Consider the following 22,095-nt stretch of genomic DNA (forward strand, 5'->3'; position numbering starts at 1 on the left):
CTGACCCATACCAGTTACACTTCTTCAGCACATCACAACTTTCAGACATGCTATTCCTGTTCAAGTCAGTAAGAGTTTTACAGCTAAATCTAACCCTGCATGCTTTGCCAGTTTTCTCTGGTGATTTTGTCCTAGAAATGCAGGCACTTGGTACATATATACCAGTGAGACTGTATTAAAAGCCACAGCAGGTAGAAAATAATACAGCCCAGGGAAGTTTTGTTTTTGACTCTCCTCAATCAAAGCTATGCACAAAGCACAATGAGGCACAGTAAATAAAGACATTTCACACAGACAAGCACGAAAATCTTCCAAAACAAAGAAAATTAAATTATCTTTCAACTAAAGAACACACTGCAATGAAAGACTAAATGAGCAGTTCTAATTAAAACCATGCTGTGAATCTCCTACTTTCCACCACAAAAAAAAAAATCAGCTAGTATTTGTGCATGTACAGCCACCCTCCTAAACCAGTCAAGCAGCTTTCCAGCCAAACAATGCAAGACACAGAATCTCAGAGCTGCGAAACATATTGAAATTATTTCCATAGCAATCATAACAACAATATGTCAGGCCAGGATATGCAGGGAATGGGGTGGCAGCAGGAGCTCAGCCCCTCACCAGCCCCAGTGCTGCCTGCTGTCCCCAGCACAGTGCTGGAAGCACCCACACAGTATCCACCCCTTGCCCCACATCCATCCCCTTGCCCCATGGCTCCATCCAGTGCCCTGTGTGTTGGTGCTCGCCTTGGCAATGATGAGTTTCATCCAAAACAGGCACTCGCATCCCTTCTCTGCCCATGCTCAGGAGCAAAGCATTACATGCCAGTGTGCACATGCAGGAGAGCCAAGGCGCTGCTAGTCCTGGCTGCTGGTGAGCACAAGCAGTCCCGTGCAAGCCCTGCTCAAGCTTCTTAATCCTGACATGTTGCAACCATCTCAGGCTCAGGCATCTCTGCTTGCAGTGCTAAACCAAGCAGCTGCCTCAAGTGAAAACACTAAGAGGGGGATGAAAGCTCGGGACTAACCCTCTATGTGTGAGCTGCACCTGGGCTTCATGCACAGCGCATCTCTGAACAGCTCTCCAGAAACGAAACATGATCTCTCTCCCACCCTGCTCCCTTCTAGATATTTATCTGTTTGTGCAGTCACGATGTACTGCGGGCTTCCCGAAGGTAACCCACTGTCCTTTCACAGGCAGAGAGCCGAGGGGACAGGAACGTGTGGCTTATTAAGCACAGCAAGCATGGGCATCCCTGTCCTGCATGGAACATGCATGACATGCTGATACTGCTGTTTTCATGCCAGCACAGTGACAGCAAGCAGCTAAATGTAACAGACTTCACTGAACAGTCTAAATTATAGACTTGGATGACATGAAGAAAGGAACAGTTTGCCCAAAGACAGAGAAAAGTAATGGGAAGATTTTGGACAGAGATAGAAAGCTTGGATCCAGTATCATCATGCCTGACTTGCTATCAAGACATTCAGTAAAAGCTTCAGAGGCTTCGTGGCCTTTAGATGTGGACAGGCACAATGGTGGCAGAACAAATACAAGATGCAGTCATCCTAAGGGATCACAAAATCAAAGGGACTGAAGACAGATTAAAATGAGGATCCAGTTAGTAGCATTCACCTGAAAGCCATCAGAAGGAAGTAGCAATATACAGCGAACCTGCAACTGATGCCCAAAAAGCATCAGATTTTTAAGAGAGAAAACCTAGTAGGTCTCCTGAAAAGCAGCAGAGGCCTGCAAGAACAGAATGAAACTTGCTCCCCTTTATCATGCTATTTTTGGGCAGCTGGCAGCCCCACACACTCACGCCTGACACCCAATCTCTTTTAACACCCGTGGCAAGGCAGCAAAATTGTCTTACACCAGATTTTGGAGCCAAGTAACCTGAGTGACAATACATTGCACAATTAATTGCCAGTTGTCAATGTATACTTGCTTGCTAGAAAACTTAAGCACATATTCAACATTTAATCCCACTTTATGAAAGTTTAAGGATGTATTTAAGTGCTCGGTTTCACTGTAACAGATCACTTTGCTCCATCTCTTCTACATTTCTTCCCCCTCTCATTACACAGAACTGGACCAGCAGTATTTCTACATGGGTAAGACTGCAAGTGGCGAGGGATCAGTTTTTTTTCTCGTGAGGACTATAGGTTTTTGCCAGGATTCACATGTAACACCATGTTATCAGTGTCCCAAAGAGCAAAACTCATTGAGGGACACTCCAGCGCCTGTAACTCCCCAAAATGTACCCACACTGTGCCTGCAAGTGCTGTTTACTGCACTTGAAACCTAGGCAGCAGACTTTTAAATCCCAGTGTGCATAATGTCTGCATGCAAACCAAAAGCAGGAGTTCCTCTGCTTTATTGGGTATTTAAACATTAAAAACAGGTGTTTAAAAACTGCATTACAAATCTGTCTGCAACCTATATTATTTTTACCATGTGTAAGTAAATTGATCATTAGCATGTTTCAACTGTTTCAGTGAAAATATGCAACTCCTGTTAAATTATTTCTTAAACATGTGGAGGGAAGAAAAAGTTTATTTGATTTCACTGCACCGACAGCATGCAACAAATTTTACTTCTGCGTATGTGTACAGCAGATGATCTCCCTTTCATGGCATGTATCAAAGAAGATCTTGAGCTATTCTTCACAAGGAAAGAAATTATAAACCCCTGCTCATAATGGAAGATGAAATGTACTTTGAGAGAGCAACTGAGTAATTTGACACCATATTTTCCACTGATTCAGCCTGTTAGTTGAAATAATGACTAATTAAAACGGAAAATCTATATTACAACCATATATACTGATATTCCATATCACAAGGTGTGTTCCATATCACTTGTGTGTTACACAAGGTGTGTTTACAAGATGTAAATCTTTACATATAAAAATTATAAAGTATAAAATCAGAAATTCCAATGGAGCTACGCTGGTGTGAAAGGGACCTGAAATATGAACTAGCCCCCAGTATATCTTCATGCAGAATGCAGACAATATGATTTTCATGATACATGTTTTATGTAATTTTTATGTAATTTGGAGTACCAAAAAAAAAAAAATCATTTGCCCTGAGATATTACTTTTAGGAATAGAGGACAGATGTCTAGTTCCCAAAGCAGACTTATAAAAAATTAATCGCCTGCCTCATGGAGGTTAGCAGTATTTGGCAGGTAGGTTAGCTCAGCTCATAATGAAGCATCTGGCTTCTGGTAAACCTGCACTTTAATTTTAACTGTGTTTCATTTCAGATTTCGGGTGCATGTTAACGTGCAATAATCTGGCAAGTCTGGAGCAGATTTGCTGATTGGTAACTTTGGCGTAGGTCTTCTCAACTGCAACCAAAACTAAGTCAAGTGACAACTGTGGTTCATGCCCAGACCACAGCCTCACATACCACCTGAACCTCCCTGAAAAGCTATTTTAAATCCAGTTGTCAACACCTCACCCATCCAGTCTTATTTTCTCAAAAATGGCTTAACTAACTAAGAGTCAGCAAACCCCTAAGCATGTGCTTGAATTAAGCAGGCTAAGCTGTCTAAATTCAGGAGTGTTCCAACAGTGCTTTGAATGTAATTTGGTTAGAGTCTGGGGATTTGTTGGTTTTTTTAATTGAGGTCTGGTAATTTCAGACAAGCAAAAGATCTACCCATGTAGTCTTTTTCCTTAGAAAAGTGGGTAGCCATTTCTACCACTACTGGTAGCCTCTTCTGGTTAACCAGAAGCATCTGCAACTTTGTCTCTGCCTTTTGATTCTGTGACAGAGAAAGCATCTGCATCTTTTAGCAGATGCAGTATCAAGCACAGGACAAAAAGATAGAAAGGGCAAAAAAACCTATCACACTAACAATCAAGGATGAGTCCTGATTCCTCCCTGAAAAGTAGTAGTACACATTTTAGAGGTACACTTCTAAAACTATGATGATGAACCACCCTTTTAGAAAACATGCAGAAAAAAACCTCTGTCCACAATGAAAGCAGTTCACCAAGTTAAAAGGATACAGCACAAGGCCTGAGGAAAAGTAAATGAAGAATCAGAGAGGACTACTACATTTACGTTCTGCCTTTCTTGACCTTGCTGAGACTTCTATCACACTGGTTGTAGACACTCAGGGTGCATGTGCTGCTTGTCACCAAAACCAGCCTGACAAGGGAAGCAGAAAGTGAGCAGTGCTGGAGACAGAGATGACTGCCCTGCTTCCTCCGTAATCTAGAAGGACTTTGCCTTATCAACTGCCACCAGAGAACAGCTAGAAGATACCCCACACAGTGACAGCAAGCCACTGACTCCCTTGTTGCAAAGAAGAAGGCAGAAAGGAAACCAGAAGAGGCCAATGAAAAGGAAAATCAGGAGCTGAGATCATCATCCCCTTTCCCAAGGGAATGGAGACAGCACCAGCAGAGGAGGGGGAATGCTTTCCATCCTCTCCTCCCTGAAGGCCACAACCAACTTCTGCTTTGCCTGCAGCCACTGAGTCCAAACTGAAGGCAAACCTAGGGCTAAAGCCTTCGGGCTGGAAAGCCAGATTGAATATCTCAGCATCCTAACAGCTGGAATATGTACTGCAGCGTCCATCATGCTGAGTGTGTATCATTTTTAACAGAGAGGAGAGTACATCCCCCAAGCACTGGCTGATGGAAACTTCGTTTTTCATCTGGAAAGGGCCGTTGCACCAAACAGCAGAGGCCTGTCCCCAGGATGGCTCATAAATCAGAGCTGAAGTTGCATTTTCAGGGTCATGAAATCTTCTCTGGCTGACAGCAGCACACTTTCCAGGATGGCTCCCTTCTGGACTTACCCCTCCTCAGGGAGGCCACAAGCTAATGATACAGCTGTGCTTGTGGAGCTACTCTGTGGGACCAGCTTCATGCAAAACCCAAAAATGAGAAACTCCCTCCTTTCCAAAATACACTTTCCTAACCAAAAACAAAAAAAAAAGTGATGAAAAGCTTTCAATGGGCGTTCTTCCATTTGCTGGATTTATAGAAGCAATAGCAGCTTTAAAACATCTGCCAAATCATTCTACATTTCAGTTTTGATTATCTGTCTGCTAGTATGAGGTTTAGCTTTAACTATACAGATGCAAGAAGTGAGAAGGCCATTCAGCTCAGATTTATCCTTAAGAAGTACCGGCTGTCTAAAACAAGGCTATAAAGTGTAGGCTCCCTGTCTGGTTAGTTGTGTGATTGCATGGCTTTGTGCTATTAATTGCAACCTGGCTAACAGGTGCTTGCCAATGTCTTTATATGCCTGCCATAAGGAAGGATTATATTTCCATCTGAACAAAAGGGTGATGCTGCCTTCTAAAAAGAAGCTAAGAGCAGCACAGAGAGGAAGTCCACTGTGGCATGATGAGTTGAATCACTGCTTACTAACAAGAATATGCCCTCTGCTCTGCTCTGCTTGACCCAGAGAGGGAAGGGGAAAGCAGCTAACACTGTTTTTCCCACATCCTCTCCTCTTGGTCAGGTGTCAGATGGCCATGAGCTGGACCCACCAGGGACTGTTTTTTCTTTCTAATCCCCTTGACTCACTCAGCAATGGTGGCAGCTCTGTTTTTAAAACAAACTTGCAGCAGTGGGGGACCCCTACCAAGAAAAGCACTTATGAACACACTGCAGGTCCCATACAATGGGACTTGCCATGAGTTCACTTTTGCTGTGCAGCACCAGAACATTGATGCAAAGGACTTGGCCTGCTCTGTCTGGAAGAGTCTTCCTCTTGGCTTCCTTGTACCTTCATCTTCTTCCTGTCATCAATGGTGAACGAAACCTCTTTTCAGTCTTTTCCTTTCGCACTTCAGCTCTCTCTTCTTCCCATCTAGTCTTCTGGTTATCACAGGACTGTCTGACCTCGTGCTGTTGGCTGTGTGTGAAGAGAGGTGCTGATCAGAGTGTGATGCCCCCTGAAGTTACAGTGCTTTGTCAGTGAGGCTTTCTATTCCCTAAGGGGTTTGCAAAAGGTATTCTTTGCTTATGGGTCTGAAGATGAAAGGGCTCTGGCAGGTACCTGTGGTGGCCAGTACCTTCACTGGGACTTTGTGCTTGTTATCCGAAAGCCACAAAACCAACTGATCCATGGGAAGCAAACAATAACACGCTCCATGTGTTACCAAGGCGCACAAATAACTCAGGGGCATGTTGGTGCCTAATTATGGTGATGTGGAGATGTACAAAAAATACCGAGGCAGTAGTTGCCATAGAGGAGAGTCTGACACTTGTTAGTCATAAGGGGATTTAAAAATCCCAACAAATGCCTCAAGGTCTTTGAAAATCAGACCCGAAATGCCTACTTGGGATCTTGTCAAGAAAGGACACAGACGACTCTTGTGAGCAAATCACCTGGCACAGACCACATTTTGCCTATGTAAATCAGCAGACAAATCATTGTGTTTTGCCTGTAAAATGAGGGAGTTCAGACTATTCAGCTGTTCACAGGCTCAGATCAAATTTCATATGGAAGCACAGGAGCCATACACAACCTCTACCACCTCACTGCAAAGAAATACAATGAAAGGCAAGGCAGCATTCACTGTGTATTGCATATTAACTTAATTTTGCAAGAGGAAAACAAATACTGGATAGTACTGTTTTCTTAGATAAAAATGGAAAACCCTTACAACTTCTTTTCTTTCCTTTTTCTAACCAATTTATCTACTTCATGTTAGGAGAGATCTTGAAGAGAATTCCTGGCATACTTTGTGTCAAAAAACTTAAATATAATCATGGCTTTTGAAAGTGCTTACTAGTGCTACTCCGTGCATTTGAATATTTTCTTTCACCATTGAGTACAATCTTCTATGGGAGTACATCATGTCCTTTAATTAAACATTCTTGAGTATTTGGATTTTATCTCACAGATACACCACACCCTGCTTGTAAAAATTCCATCTCAGGCAGTCAAAGTGCTTGACTTATTTCAAAGATGAGTTATTAATTAGAATATCTACAGACCATATATTTATAATCTGGTGCCATCCCTCCCTGGGGAGCCCAAACTTTTATCTGCTGGATTACTTACCTGCAGCTGAAACAGAGCCATTGCTGGTTGAAATGTAAACCTCATCTTGTGCAACTCCTCACCATTACTCTCAAAATGAAGAATGGGAGATAGGTCCAAACGGAGGACATTTTTAAGATGTTCTGGATGTAAACCCCTTGATTTAAATTCACCTCATTTAAAATGTGTCTGTAGCTATGTAATGCTGTGGGTTTCCTAAATACCCCATTCACTTCATCTTGCTTTGTTCGAAAAATCCTCACCCCAGCCATGAACTCTTGAGAAGGAATAGGTGCCATCAGGATGCTAGCAGACAGGGTTTTGCTTCTCAGAGTGGTCCCAGGTTTAACCCTCACCTGACACAACATGAAGCTTCACAATGCCTGATGCCAGCCAGGGCACCATCCCTGTTCTGACTCAGAGGTGGGAGTACTCCAGTCTGAAATCACCAAAGGCAACAGCAACTCGCAAAATACTTCCCTAAGCCAAGGGGTGAAAGCCAGTGCCAGCCGTGAGCTCACCAGCACCGCTCCCCAGCACCACTCGCTTGCCAATCCTCTGCGGCATTTTTAGCTCGCTAGGCGCGCCGGCTCATCCCACTCTCCAAACGTTTAGCAATTGGGAACAGTGATAGCTTGGAGCTGCCATGGCAGCCAAACACCCAAACAGGCAAAAGCAAAATGTGAGAGAATTATTGTGTTACCAGGCTCATGAGCCTTCACAGGCAACTTGAAGTGCTCCAAACCATATCGTTCCTAAATGCAGTTGGGAAGGTGCTGCCATTCCACAGAAGGAAATCCACAGGAAATCCTACTGGCATGAAACAGGCCTGGGAGATGGCCCACAGGAGCTTCCAGTGAGCAAGTCCCATACATGATGCAGAGATGATAAGGAGCAAGTGGTGGACACGATTGCTGCCACAGGCAGCCTCCAGCACCCACCAGGTTTGCCCTTTCCATGGGTCAGTATGAACTCCTCAGGCAGCCTGCCATGCTCAGGTTTGGGAGAGAAAAGCAATCTCATACAGCGCTGGCACTGCGCACAGTGCCAGGTCCTCAGCTTTACATGTGGCCCTCTCCAGCTCCACAGTAAAGTCACCAGCCTGGAGGAGCCAAGGAAAAAATTGGTCTCCAACTTCATGTTGGAGCTTCATGAGCTTCATGTCATACCCAAGAGAGACTCCAGGCCTCCTATGCCACCGCTCTCCTCATTCAGCATGCTTGCCTCAGAAACCTTTGATCCTCAGACATTTCACCTCCTAAAAGAAGAGATGGATCAGCAGCAAGGAAGCTAATGTTGCCTGGAAAAAATAGATAAACCTGCTCTGGCTGCAGAGAAAGCAACCTCCTGGCAATTTTGCTTGGGAACCATGCCATGAACAGCAGATGCTTTTTGGATTTACTTCTCTGCCTTAGCATGCCCAACAGATTTGTGGAGGTATTAATGTGAGAACATCTCCTAGCTTGGGAAGCAAGATGCAAACGAGAGGGGGTTTGAAACAAAGAGAGTGAAACAGAAAAACAGAGAGACAAGAGGGACCTCATCCATATTCTCTTCTCATTGAAGATAAAGGGGAAGAGCTTTCACAACAGCAGAGTTAAAGCAAGTTTCCCTAAAGTACTGACATAAGAAAGACCTGACTATCAACATGGGAAAAAATGTAACACAAAAAGGTAGTACAAGAGGTCAAAGCAATTTTATGAGAGTTTTCCCTGAGTCAACAGAATAGAAAATATCAGAAATGTGAAGAGCTAAAAGCTTGATACAAAATCTTTGACCTGAAGACACTCAGATTCTGTTTGAGTTCACATCTGAGTTTGAACTTCAAAACTTGGGCTCCTTTCTGTATAACCCAGTGGGATGAATCAAACCTGACCCGAACAGCTGCAACATCTGGAAATACATTGATTCAGAGACGCATTTTTCAGGTTTTGTCTGTCACCAATTTATCAGAAATTACTCCCTAGATTTCCTCCTCCTCTGTTTATGTATACATACTTTTGTTTTTCAGGTACTTATTTATTTGTAGATACTTATTATTTCTCTTACAAAAATTATTTATAAATACTTTCTTTCTTTTTGGAAGTACTTTTAATCCACCCATCTATTCACCTCTGGTCTAAGTCAGAACTTTTATGCATTTCTTCAAACACATAACTGGCCATGATGGCAATGTCAGCACAGAGACGCTTTTCTGCACCTCTTTATGTTTCTGTTCTTTTTGGAGAAAAGGATGTTTGGGTTGTAATAAAAGGACTGAAAAATACATTAATCCTTATTAAGCCGGTAAAGCCAATTGACAGGGCTGGGACTGTCTGCTTCCTCTCCTCTCCCTTCATGCCCTTCTGTAATTTCCTCTCCACTCTTCTGACACTTGTTTGTGTTTGGAAGCAGCATGCTCACTCCTGACAGACCGGGACAGGGGATGAGAGGGGAAATGTCTGGACACATTTAGTCCAATTAAATGTTGGCATCACATTCAGTCTTTCCAAAATGCACGTAAGAAACTTTAAGTGCCAAGCTGGCCATTGCAAATTGATGCCTCCCCATTTGCATTTTCTTGCATCAAGCCACAAACAGAGCAGCTTTAATTGTCAGCAAGCATGTCTGCCACAAGCCCCTCTTTAATATCATTCACAAATGCTCTGCTAAAACCTTTCAACTTGCAGCAGACAGCTTTCATAATCCCATGTCACTGACGAGTTCTGGCAGAGCTAAAGTGTGTTTGCTGCAGACAACTCCCCTCACTTTCCTTTTCCAGCTGCGGCAGCAGCACACATTTACACAGCAGCATTCTCTGCCTGGTGTCATCCCAACCTCCCACCATTCCTTCCAGAGATGTGTTTGCTAACAGGGGTTTACAGCAAATAAACAAACATGCACAGCCCTGCATGTGTGGTCCGTACATCATCTTGAGCCATCTGGGCTTTCAACGAGCTGCTGCTCCTGCAGCATGGCTTGTGGCACGAGCCCAAGCAGTGCAAGCATGGCAGCAGTGCCCTGGCATCCACGGGTCCTGTGGCATCTGGGCAGCGATAAAACCTGGGCTCTGATGCACAGAGGGTCACAACCGTGACGGGTGGCACTGGGAGTTTAACTGCCGGGTGAGAAAGCAGCAGCTGCAGAGGGACAGGCACTGTCTCCCACTCTCTCCCACTACTTTTTCTTTTTTTGTTTTAAACAACCAAATCTTGTTCTTCCTACTCCTGAGCAAAGTCCTTTAAAAATGAATGAGACTACTCATATAAACGAATTAATGGTCAGTTTAGAGTGTCTTTAAATTAAAAGCTTTATACAGAGTAACTAAAGAGCCTGGTAGAATTCATGAAACTAGATTCAGACCTCAGATGCTTTCCAGAGTAGCTGGAAGGGTTTTAGGAACTGAACAGAAGAAACTCTAAAAGCGTTTGCTCAGAACTCACTGCAACATCCAAACCAGCGACATACTTCTACGTTGCTGCTACAGCTCTGCACTCCAACATGCACTCACAGTTCTGATTAGATCCAACTGCAAGTTAAGGACTAAATGTACTGAGGCATGTCCCCAGCTGATTTAAGTATAAACCGCAAGTCTGGAGTCTGACTGCACAAATAGGTCCATGGTCACCACTTGCCAGCTGAACACTCGCTGAGTCCTGCACGGACAGAGCACTAATCCACTCGCCCTGTATTGCTCTTGCATTGTTTTCACCAAAGGCTTGGTCCACCCAGGTTAAAATATGCTCTAAGGTGTGCTCACATGCAGGAATCTCTGAGGACAGGAAAAATCTCCCATTACTTTTTGGTTCTAGAGAAGAAACAGCGCTCGCCACAGAGCACTGAAATAAACAACCTGTGCTGCTCATTACATGGTTTAGTACCTGCACAATGGGGTGGCCCCCCGCAGATGCCTTCACAGCCCCTCGACTGCCTTCTGTCTCATAATGAGCTCGGTGGTGGGATTTCGGCTGCACTTCGATACGTAGTTCGTAAGGTCCTGAGTGAGATGGCAGCTGCCAATCAAGAGCAGGCAGGGATGGGCTGCAATGGAAAGGAAAACAGATTAAAAATTAACATCAAGTACATGATCATAAACCACAAGCAGCCGTCACTATTACTTTAGACACCGTGTCTCAGAGTTGATCCTTCACCATCTTACAGTTAAAATTTCACCAATAAGGATAATGCCATGACATAAGTAATTTAGAAGCTAATGGCTATTTTAGGAAGATTTATGGGTCGAGCCTATCTGTTGGACCAGATGCTATGTGATTTGTATCCAAAATCGATAATTTTTAAGACACAGATTACAAATATCTTAATATATTAACTGTTGAAGCAAAAGAAAAAAGGTAGGCAGAAAGACACGGGGAGTTTTAGGAAGAAGATTTCTGCAGTGAAAATGAATGCCAAACTAGTTTAGCATTTAATGAATCTAAGGGGTTTCAACAAATCTGTTCTGTTTACAGGGGGTAGAAAGAAGAAAAAAAGCCATTTCCCTGCTTCACTCCCAACACAAAGCATGTCTAAGAGTCTTGTGAAGCAAAGCTGATCTCTTCTGGGTTAACACACTGCAAAGGAGCAAGCTCTGAAGTCAGAACTTGCTCATGAATCCTATTGATGGTGATGAGCAAGCCTGCAGAAAACGCAGCTCACTCTTCTGGCTCAGTACTGACTCTGCAATTAACTAAAATACTAAGGACTCATTACCATCATGCAGCCCGACAGCATGCAATGGTGGGGAAGAGGCATTCTTAGAAACCCTCTTCCAGTACAGAAGCACACTTGAAAATAGGTGGGAGACCTCTAAGAAATGCCAACTTGATGCTTTGAAAGAAAAGAAACAAGGACTGTAGAAACAGCAGCCCTGAGACAGACTTACTAATCTTAAAATTGAAGCAATAAGCTTCACAATAAAAACACTAATTTAATGTCCACTCTATAGTCTTTTCTTTGGTGAATTGTCTTCACTGAGTGTCCTTCAAAAGTCTTTACAAGTAGTTAAACAGCACAACCGCAACACACTCCCCTGCCCTTTTACGTAAAACTTTGTTACTTCTCCCATCAGCCTGGAGATGACCAGCAAGCAGAAAATCGTGTCCCTCAAACCTTTGTAGGTGCCATGGGCCAGGGCTCCCTGGTGCTGTGAGAAGACTTGGGCCACCACCACCTGCAGGTGAGGACGCTGAGGGCTCAACAGCTCTCCCCAGCCTGCAAGGAGTCCGGGCACTGAGGGTTTACTGGATCCTTGCCTCACTGCTACAGCCCCGGCAGGAAGGACAGTCTGAGCAGCAGGGATCACGGCTGAAATGAGCTGCCCGAGAGGGAAAGGATGTGCAAGAGCTTCCACACTGGATGCATATACTGCAAATATTCAGCTGGAGGCTGGATATTCCATCTTACCATCCCAGTGATCCACACTCGCTGCACTTGTCGCTTCTCAGGCATTACAGCTCTCATATTCCGCAAGGCAGCCCTGCTGGCTCCACTGCAGAACGGGGTTTCTACCACTAGCACAGGCAGGTTTTTTGCTTTGCCTTTTGGGTTTTTGTGAGTGCTTACCCAGCCCTGTATCATGAGCATATTGAACTCACATCTGCTACTGCCTGTGTGCATATGCACTGCTGAGACTTCAGGTGGTGCTAAGTTTTCCTACATTATCTTCATTGTTTACAAGTCTGAGCCATATATTTGCATGCCTATGGACACACACCATACACATTACAGGGGTCAGCTGGAGCCACTAAGTCCCATCCTGGGTGAGGACCAGGATCACTTTTGCTCCCTGGGCACCTCCTATTACCCCAGGACGGCTCACTGGCAATTTGCCAAACTTCCAGCTATTCTGTTCTCCAGACCTCAGGACATGGAGACTCGTAACAGAGAGGAAGTATCCATCCCAGCTCACTCTAAGTGGGAGCTCATCTAAAAGAAACTCGTTGTCTCTGTGCAGGTAACGAGCTTCCATGAACAACTGGAGTCAGGAGAAGCCAGGGGGGCACTCTCTCTCCACTGCCAGGGACAAACCCTGAATTTGCCTTCTGCCACTCCACACATGGAAGCCCCTGCCTCAGCTATAGGCAGGATGTTGCACCTTCTGAGCTCCTGTGCAAGCCTCTCCCCCAAAATGCCCAGGGCCCAGCCGGGAGGTGAGGGGAAGCTCTTCTACTACTACACACTCATACAAGGAACGAAGAGACAGCAGAAAATTACAGACAAATGGCCATTGTATGTAGCCACTGCTCTTTGCCTAGCACTTTAGGTACACATATTTTAGTCTGAAAAAAAAATTCTGGATGAAGCATATTTGACTAATGATAAATGACAAAGAGCAGAGCAAAACAGCTGTGCCTCTCCTGGTGATGATCAGCACACATTTTTAAACAGATGTTTCTGGTTTTAAGTAAATTCTCACTTGATGGATTTTTTTTTTTCTGAGGACACAACATCCATCAGGTTCGAAATTTTTAACACTTAATTAGAAAGGACAACTCTGACTGACAGCATGAAGCCCTCAAGTGAAGAGGGTTGAGGTTTTTTTAAGATACATTGAAGTGATAGCTTTGTAATTAATGATATCTCTTTAAAAAAATAGAACCAAAGAAAAAACACACAAACTCCTTTCAAATCAGCACCTGAAAATGTTAATACAATTAAGTTGTAAAATTCATGTTCTCAAATAAAGCCCGCAAATATAAATACAGTGTGCTGTTAGCCTGAAATCTACAATCAAAATTCCAAAGCACCACCTGCCCAATTATAAATTGACAATTAATGGGAGTTTTCCTGATAAAGGAAGCAAAGTGATGCATTTAGCAGTGTCATGGACTGGGGCTGTCAGAGCTATTTCCTATGTTAGGTTATCTTCATCATGCACTTAATTTCCTGTGGCTAAACGTGGTTAAAGGAAAAAGCCACTGAGCAAATGGTGTAGTGGTAAAATCAAATCTGGTTGCTGCAAATATCAATTTGAAAAGGCCCAAACTACCTCATCAAGCCAGTGTCACGTGGAGGGGAGAAGAGCCCCACCACAGCAGTCAAGAAGAGGAATAAAATGTCTTCATGAAGTCTTCCTATCAAATACACATCAGTGTTTTTCCCTCAGATCGCATTTTCCACCAGCTGAAAACCTGTCCCGTTCCTTTCCGCGCCATAATAAATCTCACTGCAGTCCTCCTAAATGCTGTAATGAGGTATGGTTGCTTCAAGGCAGGTTCACAAAACCTGGTGCTAGGCTGTAGAAAACTGGCTCAATATAACTCCATCCTACATAAATCAGATTAAAAACCAGATGAATAGTGATTTATTTTGCATACACCAGATACACAATATGATTAAATCAAAAACAGATTATCCAGTCTAGCTGACTTCTGTCTTTAGCAGAAAGATTTATCAAGTTACAAAAAAACAGAAAAGAAAAAAAAAAGAAAGATACTAAGCAGCCCACTGGAATATAGACAGGGAGGAAACAAAGCCAAAAACTTCTGCTAAACTTTGTAAAGGTCTTTAAACTCCATTTTCACATGACTGCTATCCATTTGGGAATTAAATTACCATTACGCTTTCTAAGCTACTAGATGCCCACGGCCACTTGAAAAAGAGATTCATAAACACTTTTTGTCCCAAACTGAAGAAGGTATAAGAACAACTGCCAGTCTCACCCTGGGACTAACCCTGCTCTTGGTCAAGTACCACAGCACAGAGTCATCTACCCCAGACAGCTGCCTAGGAGAAGATGCTCAGTGTCTTTCAGCACCTGAAGTAAAGTGAGTGACCTAGAAGGAGGACAGTGGAGACTGGGTGCCCTGTGCTAAACTTATGTTTTTATGACAAGGAGTTTTCCTACAGAAACAAAATCACAAACTAGAAAAACCATAGGGCTGCTGAAACTTCTACCAGGCTGCTAGCTTGAACCTGCTCCAACTCTGCACCAAATGCAAATATGGTTACAATTTACTATTTATTACTTGTCTCACATTGAAGTGGATGCCTGTGAAAGATCCCTGTGTGTGATTTTGAAAGAGTAAGAAAACAACGGTGATGGCTATGTGTCCACCAGGCTTGACTGTGGTCAGAAAAATACACCTGCTTTATATTTCACCTATGACTTAACGTGGGCAGATTTTACTCTCTCTTTTTTTGAATTTCCTGTCTGACAATTGAGCAATCTGGCTGCGAGCTGTTAAAATAGATGCTGTGTCCCACCTCAGACTTGGCTGTATTTTGCTGGCATGTGGAGCAAGTAGCTCCTCCGTGAAGTGCATGAGGCGCACTGGAATTCCTCATGCTGAAGTCTGAAAACATGAGTCGTCGTCATTCTCCCACATAATACTTTCACACTACTGTCCTAAAAATTCACACTCAGAGATTGCTTTGCATGGGAAGTTTCACATTCGATGGCTTAGAGAAAGGACAAGAAACTATTGCTGCAGGAATGGAGATAACAAGTGGCTGGCATTGCATTTCTGCTTGTTCTGAATTTAGAATCCTGGGGTGTTAAAATGAGCTGTTGGAGGAAGGCCATTAATAAGATGCTCACAGGGTTGTTTGAATGAACTGAAAAACAGTCAGGAGATAGATTGGGGAGGATTAAATCAAACAAACAAACAAAAATGTATCAGTTTACTGAGACAGCCTTCCAAGTGGTATTCAGCCTTATGGTACAGCAACCGAATGTAATCAAAAGTCACTGCTACGTGATGGCAAACGAAACATGTTGAAAGCATCCAAATATTCCTATCCAGCAGGAATATAGCAGAAAAGAGAAAAAGGTTAGCAGCATTTCGGGCTCTTCCCCATCCACTTCCCAGCGCTGGCCCCTCAATTAACACTAACGAGTCCCAGGAGATGGTCACTGCCACACAACCACAAGTCCCCACTTCACTGAGTCTTGCCCAGACAGCCCTGCCTTTGCTTTGTCTGAGGAACTTCCTCTCGCCTGCCATAAACACGCAAGCTTGCCATGGATGCACAGGTCAGCAAATCCGGTTCTACTGCACTGCTGACTATCTCTTCTCATCTTAAGATTGCTGGTGCCTTTTTCCTCCTTCAGAAAACCCCAATTTCTTGAGAAACTCAACTTTTCCCTAGTAGGGTTGCCCTCTATCTCATGATCTGGAACAAAACACCTCTTAAAAAAAAAAAAAGGCAAAATCAAAGGCATCTGAAAGGTCCACAAATCAAAAGAAAGAAGAAAAATGCCTGCAACATTTTGAAATCATAGCTTGTATGGAAATCATATGGTTTGGGGCCTCAATTTTTGCATGCTTGAGTTTAATACTACCAGAGTCCCAAAAGTAGAATCCAAAAATCCACAAAAAAACCCCAAAAAAGCTCATTGATGCAAACAAAAGTCAAATGTGCTTTTGCAATTTGCAGACAGGTATCCAACCATACATTCCCTAGGTAAAAACTTCAGTCTCCATATGTAAAACTACATGACCGCGTGTCTGTGAGGTCAAAAACATACATGCATATTGTTGAGGTTTAAAAAGAGACTGCAGCTAAAGAAAATGTGGCTTTTGATGGTTAAAAAAATAAACTGTGGAAGAGAACACCACAGGGAGCTTTTAAAATTTACCTGTCTACTCCTGGAAACTCCTTTTGGTGTGGTAGACCTCATATATGCCATACGCCCAATCAACAAACCCAACCATTTCTCTTCCTCCTGAAAAACACTGCTTTTAGCGCAAACTCAAGTGTTAAAGGCCAACACACTCCTTGGATCAAATAGATAACACTTGATATAACTACAATGCATTACTTTTCAAAGAGTAAGAAACTGCCTCCAGGAAATTTCAGGTTGTGTTTACTCAAATACAGCAGGTGAAGAGGAAGTCATATAAAATGTGCAAGATACTCAGCAGCATGGCACTTTGGTGAGTGCCTATACTTTTTGCTGTGATATAGGGTGATTTAGGACCTGCTTTTGAGCAGGTACAGAATACAAAAAATGGGATTTTAGTTTGGAAATAGTCCCTAACAGTGCCCCCATAGCTGAGAGAAGTCCAGTCCTGTACTTCCATTTTGACATTTTTGTCCACAATACATTCTGCATTACACAGCACTTAGGAGCGATGGAGAAATGGCACAGAAGGAACACCACTGACACAGCAAGGGCTTGAGAAGCACAGACCATCACCTGCTTGTACAGTAACTGCCCAGTGGAGTGGTTCTCTTAAAATTATTTGCTGGGTTGACTTTAAGAGAGAGACTACAGACAGAAACTTGTTGCATTTGAGTGAGACAGCACAATGCATAAATACCAAAATAAAAAAAGATATTTGAGATAAAAGCTGAAAGAGAGCTTCATAAAGACCACCTCTTGACTCTCTGCATCATGATTTACCTCCAGGACTTTTTGAGGCAGACTGGTTATTTAGATAATTCATTTCGATCTAGAAAAGGTATGATTCCCATTGTTACCTCAGGGTTTGTTCCAATGCTTCTCCTGAAACCTGTGCTTGCTCTCTAAGTATTTTCTATATCAAAGATTTGGTGCAAGGCCCTGGGCTACAACCAAAGGACTGCAGACAAATCCCCACCAGTCCTGGGTTAACCTGTGCAGCTCAAGCCTCAGCTGCGATGTCAGGCTCTACCCTCCCACCCCGTCCTGTGATCCTCTGCACCCGCGTGCCGAGTCCCATGCAAGAACAGTCACATGTTTGTAGTCTGGAGGAAGAAGTGTGAGCCCAGATCTGCAGCAAAGAGCCCACAGCCTGGGGACCGGGCTGAGCATCCGAGCTCACGAAACACATAAAGACTCTATTTCTGTTAAGGCAGGCATTATTAGACTCTCATTACATACTCTTATTACTCCCCTGCTCCAGGATTTGAAAAGCCTAAAGCAGACTGAACTTTAATTACGACAAATTTTAAAAACATCATCAATTTTAGAAACAATAGCAAAAAGCAGTTCCCCTTTTAGACTGATGCCCACTATAAAACCTTGGGAAAGGAGACAGCACTCAGCCGATGGTCTGCCTGAGCCTGCTCCCTTCTGCTCCCAGAGAGATGGGAATGCAAGAGAGGGAGGGAAAGGCATCAGTGATTTTCCAAGGCATGCTGGCTTTTGATGAGAACTGTACCGCATATTCAGGAAGAGAGAGAGGAGGTAATCAAATCTGGTTATCTCAAAATCATTATGACCGGGTGGATTTTGGAGCCGGAGTTGTTTGTTGGAATCCACCCCTCCAGCCCTCGCGTTTGAAATAGAACAGATGTGCAACATAACAGGAAAAAAATCCAGCTCTATTGTGACAAATTCTTAACCAATTTTTTTGGAAAGATTTAAAATAACAGTTTCTGTTGCGTAGGCTGTGATCCTGTTGACGTCTGTGCTCAGTAGCCCAGCACTTTCATATACATAAAACGAGAGGTATTTTTGGTGGAAGGAAGCACTGTCAGTGTATCTGATTGGTAAAATAACTTAAAAATCACATTTCAACAGTAACTTCCAACTGCCCTAGAGCACGAGTTAACGAGATCACATGGAAACATATTGCAAACCAGGAAACATATTTTATACAAGACCAAAACAGTGGAAAAAAATGTTAAATACACAACATAGTGGGGCTTAGTTCTGTGCACTTCACCTTTCTTGTTTGTGTTAGCGCACAGGCACGCCGGGTGCCTCCTGACGGACCGCGGCACAGCGCCTACAGCCGCTTGCTGCAACGGAAAGATAAAAGCCTGTTTGGTCAAACTGTCCTACTCCTGCCCTTGAAGTCGTCGGCAAAAAACTGCCCCAGACACAACAGCCAAGGGCCGGCCTCTCTGTTGAACGTGGGCTACTTGGCACTACAGTGGGTGAACATAAAAGGCTTTTTCTAAGTAAATGGGAAGGCTCTGAAGGATTTACCTGGTGTTAGAAGTCTCCACCCCAGCTCTGAAAGGCAGTGAGTGCCTAACTCTGGGTGGCCAGACCCAAAGGGGTTGTTGTGTTTCCCAGTGCCAAATTGAGCCAGGGTCTTGAAAGGAGCTTGGCAATGCAGAGGAGAAGGAGAACGATGAGGAAGGGGAGTGTGCTGTAACACAAAGAGCCATGCACCATTCCACCACAGTTTCGGGAGACAGCACATGGCAGAGAGGTGCTGGCTGAAGAAAGGTGAGACTGACAAGGTTGAGAACCAGGGAATGCATTGCTAATTGAAACATTTCAGCTACATTCTCACTGTTTCCATTTTGAGAAAGGCAGCTTCACTGTCAAGAGCAAGAAGCCAGGCGTGCCTGGGGAAGAGGAGAAAAAGGGGAGACCATCAAAACCAGGGACTGGGAACAGCCTACTAACCCTTGGAAAGCTGAACTATTTTCCTGAACCACAAGCTTCTACATATTACAGCTTCCAGAAGACTCCAAAATAAAGTGTATAACTGAGACAGAAAGAGAATGCAATGAATGTAACTCAGATTTTGGCTATTCTATGCTGCTTCCTACCCAGAGCCCTTTTGTGATAAATAAATTTGATGAACAGATTGAACCACTATCCACTGAAAAATTAGGTTTTTTTCTTTAAACAGAAGTAGTGGGAAAGATGGAAAAAAACAGAAAACCACTGTCCTGAAGAGACAGAAAAAGATCGATAGACAGCCTCCGGATGAGCTGAAATAATTTCAGACAAGCTGAAATAATTCACAAAAGAACCATATTCTTACTTAACTTGTATTCACTGTGCATAAAGCATAAATGTAAAAGGCCAGTCACCATAATGAGACCATATCCTTGTCCTACCATATAAAAGTACTGAGACTTAATAAACTTTAAGTAAAGCCACAGGTTTCATGGCACCCAATTGTCCTGCTGCCTGAGCTTCTGAACGCCCCATTTCCAGACTGCCCAGTCTGGGGCTCATCCCCTGGGAAGTGGATAACTGGTTACAACCTATGCATAGCCAGCTCCTAGAACAGCCTCTTTTACCCTTCAAGGCTTTACTTGTGGTCACACCACACCAACAACAGAGGCAGTGCCACAAGACACAGTTAAGTGGAGTGAGTGGATGGGCATATTTGGGAGGAAGGAGAGACAGAAAAGGGAAGGAGGAAACAAAAGCATGCAGTAAATATACTATTGGGATTGCCCTGAGTTGGGGTTCCTTACCTCATGTAGGATGTTGGAGACAGAGGCTTTGGTTTGGCCCACTGGTAGGGATGCTGTGGCACAGACAGGTACTGCTCGCAGAAGTTTCCCTTCCTGATGTGCTGAAAGCTGGAGAAGTCTTCTGGTGACAAATCGGCAGTTGGCGATATGGTCCCATGATCCTCGCCAGCCGGTTCAGTTTTGAGAGTCATGGATGGGGTGTGATCAATGGCGGTCTTCCTCGACTTGATGGGAATCCCATCGTTCATATCGATGGTGCTGTCAGTGGTGAGGGCATTGATGGCAGCGACGATGGCGGAGCTGGTGTACTGGTTTGTGTTTCCCAGCCAAGTGTCATCCGTGACACTCACCCGCGGTGAGTTTTGCGGAGAAGGAGTGGGGGAGTGGTGTGGGGAATAGGAGGTCTGCCGGCCATTAAGGCTGTACTTCCTCTTGTTGCAGGGAGACGGAGGCCTGGAGTTGCGAGCCCCCAGCCAGTTCTCCTCTGTGATGCTCGTTCTGGGAGATGTTGATGGAGAGTGCCTTGGGGAACTGAGCAAAGTACAGGCCACCATGCTGCGTTGGTAGCCCTCCTCTGTGTCGGTGGTCTTCGGAGAGACACACGGGGATTGCCATGGAGAGGTCTGAGGTGAAGTGTATGGATACGAGTAGTTAGACTCATAGGAAGACGCTTCGGAGTTGCAGCTTCTGGAAGACAAGCTACTCGCTGGACTGAGGCACGACGGGTCTCTGTATGCCTCGATGTTTGGCAAGTTCAAAGTGGCAGTGGAAGGTGACCGCTTGGTGTTAGGGATGGCCTCCTCCACCTCATCGTGGAAAAACTGGTTGTTGTTATGATGCAATCCCATGTAAGATGTGATCTCAATTCTGGGGCTCTCCAGTGCTGGAGCTCCATTAGGTCTCATGTTTGGTGGCAGGTAGTACTCGGAGGCCGTGCTGTCAATGTGTCCTCCATAGCCAGAGGGATGGTTTGTCGATGGGACAACTGAAATGACGGGATTTGATGTCTGCAGGCCATGACATGGAGTTGACAATGAGGAATGTGCCACATTTAGAGGCAAGCCAGCACTTACATTTGAAGATGCATAATTATAGTGTTCTGGAAGAAACAAACAAACAACAAAGAATGACATGAGGTGCTGCACAAATAATACTCACTTAGTAACATACCCAGCTGAAATGGAGGGACATGGCACAACACACAAAAGCACAGCTCTCCTTAACAACCCAGCCCACAGGTGTGCCATGCAGGGGGAGAGGCTGCAGACTAGCATCCTTGAAAATGCCACTAACTGAACAGCACAAAACATGATATCTTGGGATGGAGGATGTACACAGACTTGGTCTTGAGTACATGCTTCTTAGGTGAACCTTCAGAGCAAAAAATTGAGTCTTCAAACAACTGTTTCAGGATTCCAGGAGACTGCAGCACTCAGAGATGCAACTAAAGAGATGTGTTTTTACATAAGTGAGCCTAATTCCCTCCCTGAAAAGTTGGAATACACAAAAAACACTGGACAAAAAAAAAAAAAAAGTGGAGGCAGACTAACGCAAAGAACAAGATCAACTGCATTCTGTTAAAAAAATTATACACAACTGAAATTTCCATTACAGCAAGTTTCCAACTGGTTCCAGTTAACTAGGATTTTGGAAAAAGATGGATCTATTGACCTGCTCTGGTTTCTGGGACCACTTATCCTCCAGCCCAACTGGCAGAGGCCAGGTGAAGGATAAACATGGATGTCTCACTACTCAGCAACAGCTGAAATTCCACTGAAATTGCTGGTTATTGCGCATACCACATCAAGCGCTGCCAGCAGCGCGCTCTGGGCCAGCTCTCCAACCATTTAACAGTGCCGGGTATACACAAGCAAGAGCAGAGTTGCACAGCCACTGTGGAAAACCTGGAAGGTGACAGATCACTTCAGAGCCTTGTGCCAATGGGTTCCCTGACTGAGCGCAGGGAACAACGTGCCCTTCACATGCCTCCATCCCTGCT

At 44.1% G+C, this 22,095-nt stretch overlaps 1 protein-coding gene across 6 annotated transcripts in view; it reads right to left on the reverse strand.

Moving 5' to 3' along the window:
* Positions 1-22,095, reverse strand: part of NFATC1 (nuclear factor of activated T cells 1) — a 110,893-nt gene that overhangs the window by 80,595 nt on the left and 8,203 nt on the right. For all 6 annotated transcript variants that reach the window (XM_069007963.1, XM_069007965.1, XM_069007962.1 and 3 more), the window contains exons 2-3: positions 20,097-21,195; positions 10,883-11,042 (exon numbers count right to left, since the gene is read on the reverse strand). In XM_069007963.1, the coding sequence (XP_068864064.1) occupies positions 10,883-11,042; positions 20,097-21,195 (1,259 nt within the window). The remainder of the gene's footprint in view (positions 1-10,882; positions 11,043-20,096; positions 21,196-22,095) is intronic.

The sequence above is a fragment of the Aphelocoma coerulescens genome, chromosome 2 (genome assembly GCF_041296385.1).
Source record: "Aphelocoma coerulescens isolate FSJ_1873_10779 chromosome 2, UR_Acoe_1.0, whole genome shotgun sequence".
NCBI classification, from domain to species: domain Eukaryota; kingdom Metazoa; phylum Chordata; class Aves; order Passeriformes; family Corvidae; genus Aphelocoma; species Aphelocoma coerulescens.